This window comes from Eublepharis macularius, chromosome 6 (genome assembly GCF_028583425.1).
Source record: "Eublepharis macularius isolate TG4126 chromosome 6, MPM_Emac_v1.0, whole genome shotgun sequence".
In the NCBI taxonomy this organism is placed as follows: domain Eukaryota; kingdom Metazoa; phylum Chordata; class Lepidosauria; order Squamata; family Eublepharidae; genus Eublepharis; species Eublepharis macularius.
Window position 1 is genome coordinate 127909373 of NC_072795.1, and position 22995 is coordinate 127932367.

Sequence of the window (22995 nt, forward strand, 5' to 3'; positions counted from 1 at the left end):
TTGGTTCGTCACTGCAGGCAGCCTGGCGCCGATTAATCAGTTTCCTAGGCAACAGGGGATGGACTTCCTGCAGACCTTCTGCTGACCCAGAAGTGACCTTCTGCTGACCTGAAAGTGACGATTTGCTGACCCAAATGTGATGTTTTGACGAACCAAATGAACTGGTTTGCGAACTGGGGCAGGTTCCTGAAAGTTCGTGGTTCATGGTTCATGAAATGCAACAAATCACGAACCACATGGTTCAGTTTTTTCCCAGTTCGTTCCCATTTCCAATTGTGTTCCGTCATAATTTCACGTGTTACTTTTTATAGTCTTGAAATGTTTCCATGCTTGCTGAAGAGAACTGTCACTTGGGCTGCTGCTAGCTTCCCATTTGAGCCACATCTCTGGGTCTGCATTCCACAACCCACCAGGGAAGAGCAGAGCCCCTCTCAATCTATTCAGGGCAGTTAAAGGAGCTAAGCTCTTTGTGTGATCGTATTTTACGTCCTGATTCCCCCCCCCCCCCTCACATTCCTGTATTCTTTGGCGTCCAGGTGAATTTAGAGTCGGAATGCAGGACCAAACGGCTGAGGCTGCTGGGCTATAACAAAGAGGACTTGCAAAAAAAGGTGAGCAGGCTCCAGCTCAGCTTTTTGAAAGACCAGCAGCCCATGGGAACAAGACGCTGCTCGGTAGTCAGGGCAGCAGAAGCAGGATAGACATTGCCAGTCAGAGAGAAAGGCAGTACTGAAAAGGGAGCCTGGCTGTGGGTATTTTTCCAAAACTGGGTCTGTTTCACTGTTCATTTGAAAGGAATGAATAATGGCAGGGTCTTGGGGGAGGCGACATAGTATCCAGATTCAGGAGGGAGGGAGGAGCTGATGCCTCAGAAGTGCCCAAAGGAATGGGATTCCGGGCTCACACTCAGGAGTGGAAATACACATTGGGAATTACCTGGGGATGCTCAAGTGCAGGATTTTATGCGTGGTCCTCAGTTCATGTGCAGGCTGTTCTTGCTCAGTGCACATGAATGCCGCTTTCACAGGAGATCCCTTTGTGAGATTGCATCTGCAAGTGGTTCCAGAGGGCAGAACACCAATTCACCTCTGTTTTTGCTAGGAGAACAAGTACTGTAGGCTTCTTTGACTTGCCAATTTGCATTTCTTTAAGGTGTGAGAAACTGACAAGATCTGCATTTCAATGAATGGATGTGGGAGGTGGGGGAGGAACTGATACCTAATGTGTGAGAGTACTCACAGGGAGCAAATGGAAGTGTGACTGTATGAGCAAGTGCATGGGAAGTTGGAGGGGGGAGATGTGAAATGCCAGGATTTTACTCCCAAGGCACAGGAAGAAAGAGCCAGGAGGCTAAAAGCCCTTCTGTGGGAGCGGGCTCTGTCGGCATCAGCCAGCCCCAGCATCACAGCAGCTGTGATGCTGGGGATGTGACGTCACATCCACCGTTGCCAGACTATCAGATCACCTGACTCTGATGCTAACGTTGGTTGCAAAACCCATCAACCAAGATCATCAAGGCTCGGATCCGACGGGTCCTTCGACGCTGAAGACAGGAAGCACCTCGGATCTGATGATGCCTTCAACTCGGATCTGACACCTGACTCTGGAAACTCAAAGTTTGATAGAGGCTCCGCAATCTTGAGTCCATCAACCGTCGCCCAGCATGTCAGAGCTGACCCAACGTCTGGACCATCTGCTCCGCAAGAAAAAGCACTCAACTCCGACCGGATCCGGACAGTAGGATCCGAAGAACTCGGAGCCAAAAGGACTTGGATCCAACCAACGGGACTTACTTTCAGAATTCCCTGAATCACTGAGGAAGAAATTGCTGCTCGCATGCTTGCCAGAACTTGTTCCATCACTCTGAACCATCTCCCTGTGGGTTAGATATGGGTGAACCATACAGGATGGAGTCTTTGGCTTCTGCCTTCGAAAGCTTCTCTCAGCACAAAACACAATGACATACTTACCAGAGGTCCAGGTCATCCCTAGCATACCACCTATTGGAACTGACCAAGACTACAACTCCCCTGAAAGGAGCCCCAGTGGGCCATCCAAGCCTTCCCCTGATGAAGCCATTGCTTGGGGACTATCTCCCCCACAGAGGACTACAGATTGTATACAGGTTGTCTACAGAACAACAACTGCGTATAGCGAAATCTCTTGATATCAAGATCGCCTCTACCGAGCCGAAACCAAAAGATAAAATTCTCCAGCATCACTATTCCAGGAACCCCACCAATGTTGCTTTCCCCATCATCGAGGGTTTTATTGATATGATCTCATCTCTGTGTGTGAAGCCTGCCTCCATCACTTCAACTTCTAAGAGGGCAGAAAACTATTACAAGACCAGGGAGGATGTGTGCTCTTTCCTATTTACGCCCCCTCCTCCGTCATCCCTTGTAACAGAGGAGCTGCAAGCAAAGCTCAGGCAAGGCTTGCACTCAGCCCCTCAGGAGGGGAAGAAGTTGGACATATTAGGAAGAAAGATCTATACTTCCTCAGCCCTGAATATTAAGATTGCCAACTACATGGCAATCATGGGCACATATCAGATATTCCTATGGAACCAGATGTCTGCCTTTATCGACCGGTTAGCCGAAGACCAGAAAGTCCTTGCCTGCGTCATCCAGGAGCAGGTAAACACAGGACATAACTCTGTGGACTCGTCATCCAGGGCTTTAGCGTCTGCTATTGCGCTCCACGGACACACACGGCTGTGGTCTGCTGCCTTACCTGTGGAGACATGCAGTAGGATAGAGGACCTATTTTTGGCTAAAACCGATGAATGCCTGTCCCAGAAGTGCAAGGACAGGCAAAGTGCTCGCCCCTACGGGGTTCTTCCCCCAAAGCAACCATCCAGGCAAGGGCCTCCATATCGACAGCAACAGCAATCGTACAAGAAAAATTCTCTTAATTCTTCTTTACCCAGTTTCTCCCTGAAACCCAACAATCCTTTTCCTCTTTTGAGGAATTTGTAGTCAGTTTTTAATCAATTTCTTTCTATCACAGAGAAATTTGAAGAGAGGAGGGGCAGGAAGGAAGGTTCTGCTAAATTTCATAATTTCACTCTGTAGTTGCTCAGAGGCAAGCACCGTTTCCCTAAGCCTTCTTGTCTTCCTGCTGGAACACCACTGTATAACAAAACAACTGCAAGGGGTGGTGTCATGGCCCAGTCTGAGAGTGAGGTCTCCTCTGGAGGAGAGGAGCCTCGTGTAGCCAGCCAGGACTCCTCAGGAGAAGAGGAGCCCTGTGTAGCCAGCCCTAGCCCTGATTCAGCAGAAGCCAGCAATCAGGAGCAACAGCTGCTGGCTGATCAGAGCTTGCAGCCAGCAGCTGAGACACCAGCACCCTCTAGCCCCTACACCACAGGGGAAGCTCAGCCAGGGACTTCTACAGGAGCAGCGCAGCCAAGAGCCTCCACCCCCCCAGGTTCACCCACGCCCAAGGAACGCCACAGGCAGCGCCAGAGACTGGAACTGCAGGAGAGATGGCGCAGTGCTCACCTCTTAAGCCAACGCCAGCTGCTGGAGAGTGATGATGAGTAGTGGCAGGATAGAGCCCCAGCAGCTGGCTGAAAACCATGCCTGGCTATAAGAGCCAGTCTGGAGGAACTGCCGGGCGTGGATGCAACGTGTCTACTGCCTGCAACCACTCCGTGTTCTGTGAACCTTGCCCGTGCCTGCTTTTGGACCTGACACTATCGGTGACTGACCTTGGACTGTGCCTGACCTTGCTTTTGGACTCTGGACTCACTCCTGGCTTTATCTCGTGCTCTGACCACCGGTTTGACTTGGCTTTTGCTCTTGGAACTCCCCTTTGATTTTAGCCTTAAGGTTTGGACTTGAACCACCCTGCTTGGGCTGGCCCAGCCCGTGACAGGTGAAGTTACAAAAAGGCACCTTGATTTCTCTTTTATCTTTAGGCTGCTGCTAAAAGAAAGTAAGAGGAATCAATAGCTATATCTAAAAACGTGAATTTTGGAAAAACAAATTCTGCACCCTGTAACAACCTTAGATCCAAGTCTTACTTCCAGGTTCCACTGGGTTTGTCGTAAGAGGAAATAAAATGCTTATAGAACTGTTCTAGAACCCCTGCCAAAATGTTTTACTTTTTTTACATGTCCACCACATATGACCGAAGGGTTCTGTTCTTTCTTTCTAGATTGCATTGTACTTGGAGAATGACGTTTTGGATAAGCAGCCTCTTCCTGAAGCTGATGACCTTGTGCAGACCACACAAGCCATTCTGGTGCGTCCTGCCTTACAAATGAAAGACTGGTTTTTTGGGTTTTTTACAATGATAATGAATGGGTGGGGGGATGTGATATTCAGCCTGAAGTACAACCAGGGCTTTTTTTCAGCAGGAACACGGTGGAACAGAGTTCCAGAAGCTCTTGAAAATGGTCACATGTCTGGTGGCCCCGCCCCCTGATCTCCAGACAGAGGGGAGTTTAGATTGCCCTCCGCGCTGCTCTGCTCCAGCGCGGAGGGCAATCTCAACTCGCCTCTGTCTGGAGATCGGGGGGGGGGGGCACCAGCCATGTGACCATTTTCTCTGAGGGCAAACTACTAAGTTCCACCACCTCTTTTCCCAGAAAAAAAGCCCTGAGTACAACTGTAGTGACCGACTGTCATTCCATGGAGGCAAAAAAGAGGGCTTGGAGACAGAAGATGACAGTAATGTACGAAAATGTTATTTTGCTTGGACTTGAGGCTTTGGTATCTTCATAGTCACAAGCTGAAGCTGCCACCGGCGCCCTAGAGGGAATTGGCTTCACCCACTGGTAACCTATATGTGCCTTTCTTTCCCTCCACAGGGCCTGAAAAGCTCCACTGACAAGGCCGGTTCCACTACACATTTCTTTGACAACATTCTACCGAAGGAGAAGACGATGCTGGAAATTCCGGTCTCAACAGGTGCTGGGTGACCTGCACTTTGGGGAGGGGTTTACACCTTTGCATTCGAATGAGCAAACTTTTTCCTACCTAATCTCAGCTCGTGGCATTATTTCCGGGTTGGTCCCCTAGAACAAGAGGCGAAGACTAAACGGAAGCGATATCTGTTAGTGCAGGGTTCCCCAACATGGTGCCTGCCAGTACTTCCCGTTACACACCGACATTTTCAGAAAGTGGGCGGAGCCATTGTAAGGCAGAGCTCGTTATTGGCTGCCCTCATTCAAATAAAAGGGTTCTTCTAGGCCACCCTTCCGTGCACTTTCATTAATCAGTCTGCGGTTCCATTCCCCATTCAGGCGTTCCTTATATCTATTACCTCTCCTCTTTCTCCCTTCCTGCTCAGCATTTCTTCCATTTCTTTTTATTTCCCAGTCTCTTTCTGCCTTCTACCCAGGCTTTCCTTGTTTTGATCCCCTTTTTGAGATTCTTTGGCAAAGCGAGCAGAGAGGTATTGTGTCTGCCTCCTCTGGCAGCCATTTATGGTTTTGCTTTGCCTCCTGTGATGGTCGCCCTGGCCTGGATATCCCAGGTGAGCCTGATCCCATCAGATCTCAGAAGCTAAGCAGGGTTGGCCTTGGTTAGTAACTGGATGGGAGACCTCCAACGAAGACCAGAGTTGCAGAGGCAGGCAATGGCAAATCACCTCTGTTTGTCTCTTGCCATGAAAACCCCACCGGGGGTCACCGTAAGTCAGCTGTGACTTGAGGGCACTCTACACCGCCGGCAATGGTCATTTCGGGGTGGTGCTCACTTCTCTCTCTCGAAAGTCCAAGGGTGCCCACATGCTCAAAAAGTCCAGGGACTCCCATATTAGTGGGACAGCTGTAGATGTGGCTGCAGGTTCGTTTAGTTTTTTGTTGAAGGGGTGTATGTTTTTGTGTGCATGTGTTTGTTAGAACAGTTTGCAAACTTTTTAAGATAAACTTGTATTAAAATTTCCAACATATTTATAAAACATACAATCCAAAAGAAAAAGAAAAAAAACAGAATGAAAGAAAGAAGGAGAAAAGGAAAACAGAAAAGCGGATTAAAAAAACTAAAATAAAAGGGGGGGGGGAGAAAAGAAAGCATCTGTGTAGTAGGAGTATATACCAATTTTCCATTTGAAGCAATCAAAAGATGATACTTAGCAGATTCGTGCCTTGGCATGCCCGAGTGGACAGACAAGATGTATGAATATGCATCAATGGCTAAATTAACTTTCTGTGTGCACAATAGACCGATAACGGAATTCTGGGAAAAATGGAAAGATTTCTTCAGTTATCTAGGTTAAAACGAAGATAAATGAAGGTAATTAGATTATAGACTGGGTTCATTTCGTAGAAAAAGAGCTGGAGGAACTCATTAGCATAACTCAATAGCATATGCCACACCCCTTGACATCACCGGAAATGTGTCATTAGCATAACTGAGTTGCATATGCCACCCCCCCCCCCGGCATCACCTGTCTTGGCTTTTTTGGACCCAATCCTGGCCATTCAGGGCCGAAATTGGGCCCAAAATGGCAAAAAGGAGCTGAAAATGGCCGAAAGGGACCCAAAATGGTCAGGATCGGGCTGCTGCTGAGTGGGAGAGTAATCCACGACCTGTCAGAGGCCTGATTCGGGCCGTTTTGGCCCCAATCCAGGCCGAAATAGGCCCAAAATGGCTGAGATTCAGGTGGGCGGGGCCACCTGACGTGACCTCTTTGGGAAACTGCCAGAACTGCGTTACTGTGCGTTCCCCCTCAAAATGAACCCTGATTATAGAGATAAAATACAGAAGAGATGACTGATTAAAAATCATTGACATTAAATTCTGGGTTTAAGCAACTAAGGTGAGGGGAAGAGAGCTATCATAATTTAATTGTGCTGTTATATACTTTGAATATATTTTTCTGTAAGTTTAAATCTAATTCAAATATAATGTTTGTATAAGTTCCTATGCACATTCTATTGTTACTCATATCTTTTTTAAAAAATAAAATCTTTACTCAAAAAAAGAAGATGATACTTAGAACAGGTTGCAATCTTCTGAGCCATGCACTAGCAAGCTTGAGGTTTTCTGTAATTTATTCTCCTTTGTCTGTCCAACGCAGATCCTTAAAAATTTCAGCTTTCATCAGAAAACTTTTTTAAAAAGCAGATTTCTAATTCTGAAAACTGATGCTCATGCACACAGGGACAAGCTAATACCCAGTACTTGGCAAGATATTAAGAACTTTCTGTAACTGCTCACCCTTTGTAAACGTTTGTTGGCTTCTATCAAGGTCTTAGGCCTTGATGGAAGTGCCATGTGTGCTTTCTCTTTTCCTCCTCCAGACACAGATGGGCTGATCAGTCAAGCGCTGCTACTTGGGGACTTCCCAAGCGCCGTGGAGCTCTGTGTGAGAGCAGATCGATTTGCTGATGCCCTCATCCTTGCTATCTCTGGGGGAGAGAAGCTGCTACAGGAGACACAGAAGAAGTACTTTGCCCAAAAGAAAACAAAGATTTCTCCGGTAAGTGGCCAGCAAGTTAAAAGCTCTTTCTCTAGCATGAGGGATGCTGCAGCAGCCTCTTGTGTCTGAATGTGGCTCTGCTTATTTCACTGAGATACTGCTGTCATGATAGGGGAAATATTGCCAAATGCAGCTGAGGCAGATGTGTCTCACTCACACAGCTGTGAGCTAGAAGAGACCAGGGCTTTTTTTCAGCGGGAACGCAGTGGAACGGAGTTCCGCCACCTCTTGAAAATGGTCACATGGCTGGTGGCCCCGCCCCCTGATCTCCAGACAGAGGGGAGTTGAGATTGCCCTCCACGCCGCTCGGCAGCGCAGAGGGCAATCTCAACTCCCCTCTGTCTGGAGATCAGGGGGCGGGGCCACTGGCCATGTGACCATTTTCACCGAGGGCGATTTAAACTTTAAGAAACTCCCCCCTTGTTCCAGCTGACCCAAAATGACGTCATTGTGCGGTCCTGAGTTCCACCACTGAGATCCACCACCTCTTTTCCCAGAAAAAAAAGCCCTGGTTTAGATTATAAGCATATACTTTAGAAGTCAGGTTTGCCAACCTGCAGAAAGGGATCGGACACCTCACAACTTGGTTACGACTGTTACATCAGGTAATTGGTACAAAGTACTCTGCCAACAGAAATTCCCACCTGTGAAGTAAAAAGAATAAAAGTGCAGGTCATCTGTTTTTAGGGTCTGATCTTGAGCTTCTAGCACTCAGTAAGGTACTGGTCATTTGTTTTTCTGCTTCAGTGTATCAGAAGGATTGTAGATATCAGGCAGTGCCAGCTAGTGGATGAGAAAGGATCTTTGATTTTTTTTTTAATTTTAAGTTTTATTTAAAGAAATAAGAACAGTTAACAGTGCATTGAACCTTACACAAAAAACTATTAAGTACATCTAAAAGATTATGCATCAATATAGTAATAGGGTTGAATAATAATAATAAAATAAAATGGAATATATACAAAATATAGATAGAATATATGAGATTTTTTTTACTCCCCTCCCTCAGTTCCAAGCAGATAATCCGAAGTGATACTAGTTATTCTTTTCACCTATTGGAGGTCCAGCAGAGATGAAGCTATAAACATTTTTATATTTTATATCCACTTTAAATTCTGCCACCCATTATTTGATATTAATTCCATTATTCAACTGAATAGCTTAAAATTGGTCTAGTCTTAAATTAGTGGATTGATTTATTATATATATAATACGTTGGTTCACTGAAACACAAAATTAAAGAGGAAATAATAAAGACATAATATGCAGAAATGTTACTTCAAAAGGAAAAAAAGTAGGACACTTTAGGCAAGTATGTAATCCAAACTGGTTACTTATAAACCAAATATATAAACTACTAAATAATGTTTTTCTCCTCCGTCAGCAATGAGTTAATTCATCTTTGATTTTGAATACCTTTGGCTGACTCTCTACAGCTGTCAACGTTCTGTGCTCTGGCCTCCCCCCCCCCCCTTTTCATTAATTAACTAAAGACTTTTTTCCTGCATATCTGGGGAGTCCCCTAGTACGTAGGCACCCTGGCCTTATTTGCAGGTAGGCTGATTTTACTTTCTTCATGATTAGCATGACCCACCCAGGTTAATGTTGGTTACAGTGTTTATTAGATTTTATATCCCATTTTTCTTCCTTTGGAACTTGAAGCTGGCAAGATACAGGCTTCCCTGGTAGTTTCCCATCTAGGCCCCGACCAGACTGTAGTTTGACATTCTCACATGCCTTCAAACCATTCCCTGTATGAAGTCTCTTGGGGGAAAGAGTTCAGACCCTGCCGTGGTTGGCCAGTAACCTTTCGTCTCTCTGTCTGCTTGTGTGACTGGTAATGTGTTTGGGATGGAGGGAGCAACATAGCTCAGTGTTCTTTACTCATTGTTCTTAGTTGTCTGCTGGTACTCAGTGATTCTTTCTCTCGAAGCTTTTGTCCACCATCGTGCTCCAGAGCTGGCAAGATATCATCTGTACATGCAACCTGCAAAGCTGGAAGGAAGCCCTGGCCATCTTGCTGATGTACTCCACACCCAAGGAATACACTGAGCTCTGTGGTACGTGGATCTCGTTCTTAAGTCTCCTGCTTTCAGTCTTGTTTTGATGAAACTTGTACACCAGGGACGGACTCTTTTTCACATGAGAAAGGGAGAAAGGGGGGCACGTTCTTCTTGCTGCTTCGTAGCCCAAAATATAGATGGACTCCATAACGGAGAGCATGGTGGATTAGTTTAGTGGGGCACCAGGGCCGTTTCCACACGGCTTACCTTATTCTGCACAATAGCGAAATCTCACGCGAAGACGCTGTTATCACGTGAGAAGGCGCGATAACAGCGTCTTCTCGTGAGATTTCGCTGTTTTGCAGAATCAGGTAAGCCGTGTGGAATGCTTGAGAAAGATACAGTAGCAGTGTTCTGGTCTGGAAGGAAATAAGATTTAGGGAGTGAGGATATGCCCAACAACAATAGATTCATTCTAAACCACAAGTCTTTTCTAAAGAACTGTAATGCGCGAGCCCCCTTGCCAGGCACTCTCTCTATGTTCTGTCGCCTCCCAAACAGGGCCTAAGCTCTGCGAAAGACGAAAAACGGAGGTTCGTTCATTGCTGTGCCCTCTGACTCCCCATGCCAGTAAGTCAGAGGAACCCCTTAACTCCCAATAAACCCTCACAAGGCTACCAGTTACCATCTCCCAGGTTCCAAGGGTGAGATACAAGTAAAACAAGGAAAGAAGTACTTTATTACACAATTTAGATAGTCAGTTAAAATCTATTCCAGTATAAATCTCAGCAGTTCTGAAGCACAAAAACAAAAAAGCGCTCTGATCTAGGTCTTACGACTGTTACTTGGAGCGGAGTTATTCTTTAGCTCCTCTGCACAGAGGGTTTGAGTAGCAGCTGGGCGATACGGAAGCGAAGCACCAAAACTCATCCGCTAACTGAGTGACTGTTGTCACTGCCCTCTGTTGGTCCTAATTCCTGATTCGCCTCCCAGTTAGATCTTAGGGCGGTTATAGGCTTCGGCTCACACTGACCAATTGGGGGGTCCAGTTCCTGTTAATCTTCCAGAACACTGATGTAAGTGCTCTTTGCTCCCCCTCCCCTCCCTAAAATCGGGCAGTATCACTTTCCGGCTTCAATGGCCTGAGTTGATAATCGGAACGTCTTTACCCAGGAGCACTGAGTTAGCAGAGCTAATTTCCGAGCTGTCACATTAACTCATAATGCACCAGGGCTCTGCTGCATCACAAGAACGTAGCTGGATCAGACTAGCCGTCCCATCTAGTGCAGCATCCAGTTTCAAACAGTGGCCAACCAGTTGCTCTGGAGGCTCAACAAAGAAGGCACCGAGGCCGAGTCCTTCCCCTGACGTCTCCTGCCGCCAGGATTCAGAATTTTGCTGCCTCTGGATATGAAGTTTACTTCCTGTGGTGTAATTGGATGATGGAAGCTCCTTATTCTTTTGAAAAGGGCTCCCAAGCGCTCCATAGAAGCTCCATGTATTCTCTGGGGTTTAGTTTTCTGACACTCCTGGACTTTAACATCAGTCTTGTGACACAAGGTCATTGGCAGGGGGCACAGCCTAGTTGGTGGATGTTCACTTTGAGCTTTTTTGCCTCCCTGAAGATCTGCTGGGTGCGCGTTTGGAGTCTGAAGGAGGCGGGACCCTGTCCAATGAAGCTTGCCTGTGTTACATCTCCTCGGGGAATGCTGAGAGATTGGTGGAATGCTGGGTAAAAATCCATCGCACATTACCTCCACTGGCTCTCCAGGTAAGTGTTTTGCCAGGGATCACCTGTCTACCACTGTGTTGCCTGATCTCACAAGCTGGATCATCAATCTTTGGATGTTCCCCATAGAAGTCTGGATTTCTGGGAGAGCCAGCTTTTCGATTGAACAAAAATCCTAGACCTGAAGGGTCTCAAATTTACATAAAGTTGTAGTTTGAAAGAAAACTTTTATAAAATGATATATCGGTGGTATATGTCACCAAATAAATTAGCTAAAATGTATAAAAATGTTCTGACCAGATGTTGGAAATGCGAACAGCAGGAGGGGACATTTTATCATTTGTGGTGGACATGTAACAAAGCAAAAAAAATTGGATGCAAATAAATTTAATTATTCAGAAGATCTTAAAGATTAATGTACAAATGAAACGGGAGGCTTTTTTGCTGGGACTAATGGACAAACAGCTAGAAACTACTCAGGGTACATTGTTCCTGTACAACAATGGCAGCGAGAATGTTATATGCTCAAAAATGGAAAGTTATGACATCATCTACACTAGAGGAATGGCTGGAGAAGATGATGGAGCTTGCAGAGATGGCCAGATTTACTACTTTGATTAGGGAAAAGATGTTATCAAAATTTATTGCTACCTGGAAATCCCTTATATGCTTTTTGCGAGAAATGGAAACAAATGAACTCATGATTTGTGTTTTGACGATTAAGAGGCAAAACGAAAATGTTTAGAGGGAAAGGAGAAGTATTTGTTTATGGTAATTTTGGAGTGAGTGTATAATATGTAATATCTAAATATCTTTCATCATCATCTTTCTTTATTACAGTCAGCGACCAGAGAGGAATGAGATAAAAGCGACCAGAATATAGCATATATAAAATACAGCAAGAGTGTAACGAGTCTGTATGTGGATACATAATTTCATAACAAACGCTAACTTGCAAAATTAAAAGAAGTCCATCAGGACCAATCGAAAACTAAAACATACTAGTGCAATGCTACTAAAAGGCCAGAATATGCCAGCTAACATCTAACAATTTAAATCAGGACTTACTATAAGTGGAGATAAGGGTTTGCCCAACTCCAGACAAAGTATGGCTAAGATGACATGTTAGATATTACAATCAATTCTTCATCAGCATTGCTAGGCAAGATGTGAGAAGATGGAAGTTTAATTGCTTGGGAGCAAAACTTGGCTACCTGCCGAGTGGTCTCCGTACTTTCATCAGACAAAAGCCTTAAATATCTTTCACAGGGAAAATTGCAGATTATTCCTATATTTTTTCTTCAATGTTCTTTCTTTTTCTTTTTTTCTTTTTAAATTTTCTTTTTTTATCTTTTTTATATTCTTTTTAAAAATCCTTAATGAAAATTCATATAAAAAAAATCCTAGACCTAATATTCGAAAGGAACATCTTTAAAAATGTTGGTTTTAGCTTTCGAAATCACAGCAAATGACCCACCGAGGTTAGCTTCTCAGATTTCCAGGGACCCTAATGGACGAAACCATTACCCTGCTAACTAAACTTCATATACTGGAACCAGAATAGTTAGAACATTTGTGTAACACAGCCAGATGTGTAAAGAACAATATGATATGTTCATAATGTAACTTGAACACAGAATATGAGTTTCATAGAAACAAATAATGAACAGCCCTGCTGCCTAGATACACGTTATTTCTTAGTACACGTGCCACAGAGCTGATTTGGTTTGGGAGCTGATTTTATAGGCGCACCTGTAAGTTCCTTGGAGGAAGTGGGAGGGATATAAATAAACATGGCAGGAGAAGTGACAAGCACTTGACACCATCCTTGTTAGGAAGACGGGGTTGAATTGCCAAAGGAAGCCCTTTGCACCGCCTGGAAGCCTCGCTGACTGGTGAGCAACATCCATGGAAATGCACTGTGTGTGCTTAAGTCAAGTTTAATGCACAGATTGCAAAGGTGCGGGCGTTCTGCATCACATAGAAGGTGCTGAACTGATGGGGAGGCAATGCTGAGATCCCTTCTGGGAGATGTTTTGAAGAGCGTTTCCACTTCTTCCTCTCCGCAGCCGCTCCACCCTTCACCCCAACATCTAGCGAAGTAACTGAGATTGAAATTGGGTCTACAGATGTGATGCTCTTTTGGACAGTCTTACAATTTCCCAATCCAGATCTTCCCCCTGGTTTAAACTGATCAAAAGAGATCATGTTAGATCTCCTTATTTAGTGAATATCACATCCCAAAATCTCAGAAAATCACTTGCCTCCCTGCGCTTTCAAACAATGCCGACAGCTTTAGTTACAGGAAGATACCATCAAACCCCAATGGCTCTCCGTCTCTGCATATGCAGCGCCTCAGTTCTTGAGGATCTTCTGCATTACACTTTATTTTGTCCCATGTATGCAGAGGTTAGAGCTAAATTTCTTGCTAACTTGTTAGTGGGGCGTAACTTTACCTCTGATATTGACAAATTAGTTTTTTTGTTATCTGATACTGATTCATTTGTCACTAGCACAGTATCCCTGTTTGCCTTAGCTGCAAAAAAGATTAGGGCCAAGATTGTTTCCTCAGAGACCTAACTTTTTTCCATAACTATCTTGTATTTATTAAGGTCCCATTTTAACTGTATTTTATTTTTATTATTGTAGTAACTGTATTTTCTGCTTGTAAGATAGATTTCTATTTTTACTGTTCTTATCTTTGTATGGTGACGGCCTTTACAATTAAACCTACTACTACTAAAAACTGAGATGGAGAAAATGCGTTCTTTTTGCCTTCTAGCACAGTGAAATCCCTGTGGTCTAAAAGCCACGGTGTTATAATGTTTTGTGAGAAATTATGCCTGTTCTTTGTCCTGCCCCTTCAGGGTCTGATGGAGAAGGTGATGGTGCTGACCAGGTCTATGGAGATGCTGGGTGGCACCCCAGGGCTACCCCCAGGCCCGCTCTTGGCAGAGCAAATGGTTCGGTATGCCAGCCTGTTGGCTTCCCAGGGCTGCCTGGCAGCTGCGATGAGCTACCTGCCAAGTACGCCTAGCCAGGTGAGTGCAAAACAGCCGCAGCTGGGAAGAACGGACGCAGGTCAGATTCTGCGCCACCCTCAGCTAACTGAACTCCATGGGAAATGGCATTTCAGCCTGCTTCTTAAATGAAGGCCTTGTGGCCACATACTAGTCAATGACTGCCTGTCAGCCATGCAGAACTGGTTGCCTCTGGGCGCGGATGGAGACAGAGGCAGGACTTCAGCCATGCTGGATCCAGGCAGCAGCAGGTTTTTGCTGAAGAGGGCTTCGGTCACTAGGCTGCAGAGCAGGCAGCGTTTCCCTAACACCCGGATTCCCTTTATTCCAGCCCCTGATGGAGCAGCTCCAGGACCGTCTCTGCCATGCACAGGGCAAAAGTGCGGCAGAGCAGCAGCCATCTCCCATCGCTCAGGGACATGCCCGTGCAGGAGCACCTCAGCACCAGTACCCAGCAAGCAAGGGTGGCTCAGCTCCTGAAGAACCCATCAGCAAAACTGGTCCCAGGCATCTGGCCCAAGTAAGTACAGCTACCATTGTTTGAAAGTCTTGGTCGGGGAAACCGCAGTTCCAGTTCTGGCTCAGCTGTGGTCTGCACTGCATTGCCTCTTGCACACCTCAGTCTTTAGCCTCGGTTACATTTGTCGGTAAAGCAGGCATAAGGGAAACAGTTCACGTGGGGGGCTGAGGAGGATGAATGCAGTGTGGTCTCCTGCCCTGAGCAGAAGAACAGAACGTGTGAAACTGGGTTGGACCAAGGATCCATAGAATCATAAGAGTTGGAAGGGGCCATACAGACCATCTAGTCCAACCCCCTGCCCAGTGCAGGATCAGCCTAAAGCATCTCTGACAAATATTCATCCAGCCTCTTCTTGAAAACTGTCCATCTAGCCCTGCCCAGTCATGAGGCCCGTGGACAGGATGTAAGAGCAGCAGCTATTTCCCAGCATCCAACAGTCAGTTGGATCCCTGAACACAGGGATTCCATGCGACTTCCATGGTGAACAGTCCTGAATAACCCATTGCACCAAAATAGTAAAGAGTCCAGTAGCACCTTGAAGACTAACCAACTTTATTGTAGCATAAGCATCTGACGAAGAGAGATGTGGTTCTCGAAATCTTACCCTACCACAAATTTTGTTAGTCTTAAAGGTGCTACTGGACACTTTACTATTTTGCAACTACAGACTAACATGGCTAACTCCTCTGGATCTATGACCATTCCACCAAGAATTCCTTTAACCATCCTGCAACCTTCTCTTGCATCTTTATGATCCAAAGCTCCAGCTGCCGTTGCTGGCTCGTTTCTGGCTCCCGAAGTATTTAAAGAAATACTCTGTCTGTTGTTATGTCTTTGTTCGTTTTGCTTCTTGCATTTGTGTTTTGCTTGCTTCATCATCAGTGAACGTCTTGTGTCTGGCAGGGTTTCTGTGCTTTCAAGGTGTCCTCTACAGCTGTCAGTTTTGCAAGGCACCCCCTTCTCGAGTGCTGGCGCTTGACCAGTCAGGCATCCTCAATCACTTGCTCCGTACCCTTTCTCCTTTGGGACATACATTTCATCTGAACTTCTATTACAGTGGTTTTTGTTAACCTTTGGACCTCCAGAAGTGCCGTTTCCCCATAAGCTTCCATTTATTTCATCCCTTCACTTTTGTGCCTGTGTGATTTCCTTGTCTGAAATGAAACGTGACTCTGTTGGACTTCCTGGATGATTTCCCAGCTGCATACATTCCATGTTGATAGATCAAGACGGGTAGCCGTGTCTGTCTGTAGCAGTAGAAAAGAGCAAGAGTCCAGTAGCACCTAGAAGACTAACAAAATTTGTGGTAGGGTAGGAGCTTTCGTGAGCCACACCTTGCTTCTTCAGATACAAGAAGTGAGCTGTGGCTAACAAAAGCTCACTTCTTCAGATACAAGAAGTGAGCTGTGGCTTACAAAAGCTCATACCCTACCACAAATTTTGTTAGCCTTATGGGTGCTACTGAACTTTTGCTCTTTTCTACATTCCATGTTGACTTGATAGTGTTGTGGTCGCTCTTCCCAACTGGATGGTTAACCGTTGCGTTTGGACTGGTGACAAATCTAGGGTCTCTTCTCCTGTCAGCTTCTGATTCACTTGCCATGGAGGGGACAAGCCAGGAGGAGGGGCTATTGCCTTTGTACCCCACTTGGTGTTTAAGAGCGGCAGGACTCTAATCTAGAGAGCCAGGTTTGATTCCCAACTCCTCCGCTTGAAGCCAGCTGGGTGGCCTTGGGTCAGTCACAGCTCTTTCAGAGCTCTCTCAGCCCCACCCACCTCACCAGGTGATTGTTGTAGGGATAACAATAACACACTTTTTAAACCACTCTGAGTGGGTGTTAAGTTGTCCTGAAAGGCAGTATATAAATCGAATTTACTATTATTATCTGTACAGTCACTCTTTGAACAGGGTGTTCTTGCCGTGCAGCAAGCAGGGCTCTTTCTCAGTTTTGGGCCTCTTTTGCCCACATCAAGTGGGCACTTGGCAGAAATTCCTCTGTGAACAGAACCCTGGTTGGAAGGAGACAAAAAGTGAGGCACTGTTTCAGGAGTGGAGTGTGGTGGAGGCCTTTAATAGTACAGTGCTGGACTGGAGGAAAATGAGAAAAATATATGCCAAGGAAATGGTGGGGGGGTGTCTCTCTGAGCCCTTTGGTCTTGCTAGCCAGGGACCTTGGCATGTAGCTAGGGTTGCCAGCCTCCAGGTGGTGGCTGGAGATCTCCCGGAATTACAACTTACCTCCAGACGATAGAGATCAGTTCCCCTGGAGAAAATGGCTGCTTTTGAGGATGGACTCTATGGTATTATACCATTCTGAGGCCCGTCCCCTCCCCAAACTTTGCCCTCTCCGGGCTTCACCCCCCAAATCTCCAGGAATTTCCCAACCTGGACCTGGCAACCCTACATGTTTCTGAGCAAAAGAAGGCAAGTAGCGGCTTCTTGGCTCTGAGCTGATTGTGCCTGCTGAGCTTTCACCACACCCTTTGCACCTTCTTTTTCCAGGGTGCCAGCCAGCTGCCAATCACTCCACCAGCCCTCGCTCGGCCACCTGTGCCCTCGCCCTACACACCTCCACCTGCCCCAGTAATGCCTCTGCCCAGTGCCACCCCAGCCACTCCTGCTTTCCCCCCGAGAGGAGCACCCCCGCCTTATTTCCGGTATAGCTCTGGTGTCGTGCCCACTTCCGTTACTGGGCCTGGTGAGTATGTCATTTCAAGGAATGAGTATCTTATTGTGTGTTTTTAGGACCTCCTCAGTAAGAGTGGAGGGCTACAGGGTGTTTGGGATATCATTTCTAGTGGTTCCAGCATTTCCCCAGCTTGAAATGTATCACTTGGAAGAAGAAAGGCCCTTGGATTGCCCAGGCCCGCCTTTGAATAGTGCTATTGAGCTTTGGCAGTGGTGTGAGTACAAGAGCAACGGCAAGGGTATTGCCTTCTGTAACAGAGTCTGTCCCTGCCAGACTTTGGGAGGCATGCATAGGGAGCCCCTTCAGCCAGAAGAGGCCAGCTCGTGTTTGTGGTTGAGCCAAAGGGATTAGTGTTTTGTTTCCCAAGGCCTCCCCGCGCTTCCTCTTCCTTACCCCCAGGGCTTTTATTCAGCCGGAATGCAGCATAACTGAGTTCCGGCACCTCCTTTGACCATCCCGTCTGAACTGAGAAGATTGCATCAATTAAACATTTGGCAATAGTGTGCTAGTTGCTCCGCATAGTGCTTAGGGCATAAACAAAGGAAGCCCGGGACAAAGGGCTATGCTTTTCTGTTCATGCGTTATGTATTTATTTTAAAGCATTTGTGTGCTGCTGGCCCCACCTCTTACCTGAATAGAGTCCTCAAGGCACTGAACATCATGTGTTCCATCACCTCTTCACTGCTCACCGTATATTCTCATTTGACTATGAAGTCCAGCGGAGGGCAGAGTTAATCACAGTGAAATGGGACACATGCCAAATGATTTGATGCCCTGCTGGATCAAGACTGTTTTATGGGAGGGAGAAGGAGCCCAAGCTTTAGTATGAATAATTTTAAAAAGGGGTCCCAAGAAGGCAAGAGGGTGTGATGGTAACCAAAGGAAACGCCTCCATTTAATTGCAATTTCCCTTTTGGTTCCAGCCGTGCCATTGGCACAGCCATTCAGCTTGCCCGGCGCCAACCTCTCTGGACCCAGCCGGCCTCTTGCTCCATCGTTATCTCTGGGACCCACCTTCTTGACTCCAGCATCTGTTCCTTGTTCCCAGCTCTCTGCAGCCGGCGGCCCTGCCACTCAGGGCCAGTCTGCTATGCTTTTCTCTCCCTTTCCTCTCAGTTGTCCAGCGGCTGTGAGCTACCCTCCGGGAGGTCCTGTTGTTCCAACTTCAAAGCCCCTGGCTGCTAGCAACCTCCCTTCACCACCCACAGGTGAGGACACTGGGTGTAGAGACTGATACAGGAAGAGGAGGAGCAGGTGTCCAGTTGCTTGGTTAGGGAATGGTATTGTCCCAGATCTCCTGGTTTATATGTATTGTCGAAGGCTTTCACAGCCGGAGAACGATGGTTGTTGTGGGTTTTCTGGGCTGTATTGCCGTGGTCTTGGCATTGTAGTTCCGGACGTTTTTGGCATTGTAGTTCCTGACATTGTCATCAATCTGACAGACCGTCAACTCTCACCAGAAGAAACCTCCATCTTGGCTAAGGGAGGAAACTTTGCAGTCACCCCCACCAGAATTCCTGTGGAAGACATCATTGCAAATGTAGAAGCTGCCATCCGTCATCTACCTGAAGAGGAAGCTGAGGAAATAAGAGGAGAGACAGCCAGGATTCTACGAAAGGCAAAGCTTCCCACCAGCAATATAACACGCAAGGAGAGAGATGCCATCAAGACCCTCAATGCAGATCCAGACATCATCATTCTACCAGCTGATAAAGGCAATGCTACAGTGATCATGAAAACAGAGGAATACAAAAAGAAGATTAAGGAACTCCTGGACCCCTCCACCTACAAAAAACTAAAACGAGATCCCACTTGCAAAATCACCAGGCTAACAAATGCGCTGATCAAGAATTCCTCACTACATCCCGACACGCACAGAAAACTACGCAAGACTGAAGCACAGCCACCTAGACTATATGGACTCCCCAAAATACATAAGGATTCAGTCCCACTCCGACCCATTGTGAGTGCCATTGGTTCACCGACATATGAATTAGCTAGACATCTGGCAGGTCTCCTGCAGGACCACATTGGGAAAACCTCGTCTTACATCAAAGATTCAGCAGATTTCATCAACAAAATCAGTTCTCTGAAACTCAATCCACAAGACATACTTGTCAGTTTTGATGTTGTATCCCTGTTTACCAAGGTTCCAGTAAAAGACACTATTGCACTTATTAATCAGATTTTCCCAGAGGATGTAACAGCCTTATTCCACCATTGTCTGACAACCAGTTACTTCCAATGGGACAACGAATTCTATGAACAGATGGATGGGGTGGCCATGGGGAGCCCACTCAGCCCAGTTATAGCAAACATCTACATGGAACATTTTGAAAAAACAGCTCTAGAATCAGCACCCCACAAACCTAGTGTATGGTTCCGGTTTGTGGATGATACATTTATCATTTGGAGCCATGGGGAGGAAGAATTGATGGGGTTTTTGAATCATCTCAACAACATCCACCTGAACATACAATTCACCATGGAGAAAGAAATCGAGGGAAAACTCCCATTCCTGGATACCTGGGTCATCCGCAAAGCAAATTTTCAGTTAGGTCACAAGGTCTACAGGAAACCAACTCACACTGATCGGTACCTACACAAAAACTCCAATCACCATCCCCGACAGAAAAGAGGCATAATGAAAACCTTAGTGGATCGTGCAAGACGGATATGTGAGCCGCACTTTCTCAATGAGGAAATTAATCATCTAAACCACGCACTTCAGGCAAATGGCTACTCCAGAAATGAAATCCGAAGAGCAATCAAACCCAGGATGAATCAAACAACCAAAGAAAAACAGTCTCCCACAGGAAAAGTGTTTTTGCCATATATCAAAGGAATTACTGATCAGATGGGAAAGCTTATGAAAAAGCATAACCTTCAAGCAGTATTCAGACCCACCCGAAAAATACAACAGATGCTACGATCAGCAAAAGACAGTAGAGACCCCCTCACCTCTGCAGGAGTATACCGTATACCCTGCAGCTGTGGACAAGTTTACATCGGGACCACAAAGCGTAGCATCCAGACAAGAATAAAAGAACATGAAAGACACTGCAGACTTGGACAACCTGAAAAATCAGCAGTGGCTGAACATAGCCTAACTCAAACAGGGCACAGTATCTTATTCCAGGACACCAAAATATTGGACAACACTTCCAACTACTTTGTCAGACTGCACAGGGAAGCCATTGAAATTCACAAGCATAAGCAAAACTTCAACAGGAAAGAAGAAACCTTAAGAATGAACCGAGCATGGTTGCCAGTTCTGAAAAAAACCAGGCTAACAAAACACTCTACACCCGACAATAGTCCTGCAGAGAAGATTAGCACATCAAGTACCAATCCATATGCAAAAGAACCTCCTCAGGATACAGTGAAGCCTCCCGCCATTAGCATTCCACACCCTGGGAAACTCTTACAGGATGACTCAGCTCAACCCCACCCCTCCTGAGTAGATACAAATAACCTACATCTTTTCCACACTGTGACACTGAGAGATCTCTGTCTTTTGGTGCTACACCTCTGAAGATGCCAGCCACAGCTGCTGGCGAAACGTCAGGAACTACAATGCCAAGACCACGGCAATACAGCCCGGAAAACCCACAACAACCATCTCCTGGTTTATGTTCAGTTCAAACTAACCCAAAGTAAGAAAGACTTGAATAATCAGTGACTTCGGGTGGCAATGGTTGAAAAATTAATCTGCCTTAGTCTGGGCTTTTTCCTAGCCTGATCTCTACTGAAAAAGTAAATGATTTGTATGCCATTTAGAAGACGGTCCATGTCTTGGTGGCAAAGCCTCTCAGATAAGAGTGATGAGTCAGTGAACTCCCAGGGCAGAATTTCCCTTGGTTATGCTTGTAGGTTCATGCAAGAATTACTGTGAACATATGTGGCACATTTGGAGCATGTAGCTTGTGCAGTTATTTATCATTCTGGTGTGTCCGGCTGCGACTTTAAAGCTCGAACTATAATTGCCAAGTCTCCCCATATTCTTCCTCTTGGTTTTTGGAACAGCCTTGGACAAAATGCCTAAACAAACTTACTGTACTGAAAACACGCGCTTCAGTTTTATTTTTCTGTTGGTCCAGTAAAAGAGGTTGCGTCTCTCTCAGCCTGTTCTGCGTGAATCAGAATTTTAAAGCGCTGAAAGCTAGACGTGAGTAGAGAAGCTGAGCTCCACAAAAACCTACTTGTTAGAGTTCAAGAGCGGAGAAGAATAGGAAGTTTAGAAAGTCGAGGAAGAGTTAACATGAATTATATAAACAATCAACTGAATATAAGAAAATGACCAACTGGTTGCAAATCATCTGAAAATTAGAGGTACAATATGCAGATCGTAGTCTTGCCGTAATTAAACATTTTTGAAGGGAAAGCATATGGACGAAAAAAAATAATACTAGTCATTTGGCCTAAAGGAAAGCGTCAGTGATGGTAGCAAGAGGCACAAATGTGTAAAAGTTTTAAAAACATCAACACACAGCATTCTAAAATGCTATGAGGAGGTTGTTGCGGTAAACATGAATGCTAGCACGTGTGAAAATGCAAATGGATGGGTCCATTGAAAGTTTATAGAAGATAACCATTAAATTACGCAGCCCATACATGGGCTTTCTCTGTGGTGGCCCTTACCTTGTGGAGTCGCCTGCCTGAGGAGGTGAGGAGAGCCCCCACTCTCCTGGCTTTCTGCAAATGATGCAGAACCGAATTATTCAAAAAAGCTTTTGTATTGTAGGGAGGGGGTCTCAGATCATAGAATCATAGGGTTGGAAGGGACCTCTAGAGTCATCTAGCCCAACCCCCAGCACAATTCACAACTACCCCCCCCACGACTGCCCCAGTGACCCCTGCTTCATGCCCAGAAGGCAGCAAAACACCTGCAAAATCCCAAGCCAAACTGGCCTGTGAAAGATTGGTACCTGACCCCAAGGTGGCGATCGGCATTACCCTGGGCATGTATGAAGGCCCCCCCTCATGATCTGCCCAGATCCTTCGCTAATGCGTTAGGGACCATAAACTTCAACTTTATATTGCCTTACGTACTATCTGTTGCTTGAAATATGTGCTCTTATGAACTACCTGTGCTTCTTGTTGCCTAACGTCAGCCCTAGAATTGCTTGTGTTCTATTTCAGCATTTCTTCATCTCTGTATTACATTCTTGCTAGTGCTCTATCTTTGTAAATTTGTGTTTATTTACCCTGTGGCATTGTTTATGGAAATAACCTTGAAATTGACTGTACTGATCTCATACTATGTAATCCGCCTTGAGTCTTAGTGAGAAAGGCAGACTATAAATGACATAAATAAATAAAAATAAAACATCCTGGCTGTTTAAAAAACTGAGAACTCCAAAGGATTATTACAGGATCTTACCAGCAAGGGTCTGGTGGGGAAAAAAAGCCTTTTCCTAGACAATAAAAAATGCTGACTGTCAAACTTTTACACTGGGATGGATCCAAGAGAAGTGAAACCACCGAAGTTGTAATTTGCTCCAAGCCTCGGGGCAAGAGCTTCCAAACATTGAAGGCTGATGGGAATGGCAGTGGGTCGCCTGTGCTAGGACGAGGGAGGAGTTGAACTGCAGAG

At 45.8% G+C, this 22995-nt stretch overlaps 1 protein-coding gene across 1 annotated transcript in view; it reads left to right on the forward strand.

The window, feature by feature from the left end:
- SEC31B (SEC31 homolog B, COPII coat complex component) overlaps positions 1-22995 on the forward strand; it is a 94276-nt gene that overhangs the window by 50482 nt on the left and 20799 nt on the right. Inside the window, exons 12-21 of the mRNA XM_054983959.1 lie at positions 537-611; positions 4165-4251; positions 4820-4919; positions 7259-7437; positions 9371-9497; positions 11066-11211; positions 14037-14210; positions 14521-14709; positions 17213-17408; positions 18323-18607. Coding sequence (XP_054839934.1) covers positions 537-611; positions 4165-4251; positions 4820-4919; positions 7259-7437; positions 9371-9497; positions 11066-11211; positions 14037-14210; positions 14521-14709; positions 17213-17408; positions 18323-18607 — 1558 coding nt within the window. The remainder of the gene's footprint in view (positions 1-536; positions 612-4164; positions 4252-4819; positions 4920-7258; positions 7438-9370; positions 9498-11065; positions 11212-14036; positions 14211-14520; positions 14710-17212; positions 17409-18322; positions 18608-22995) is intronic.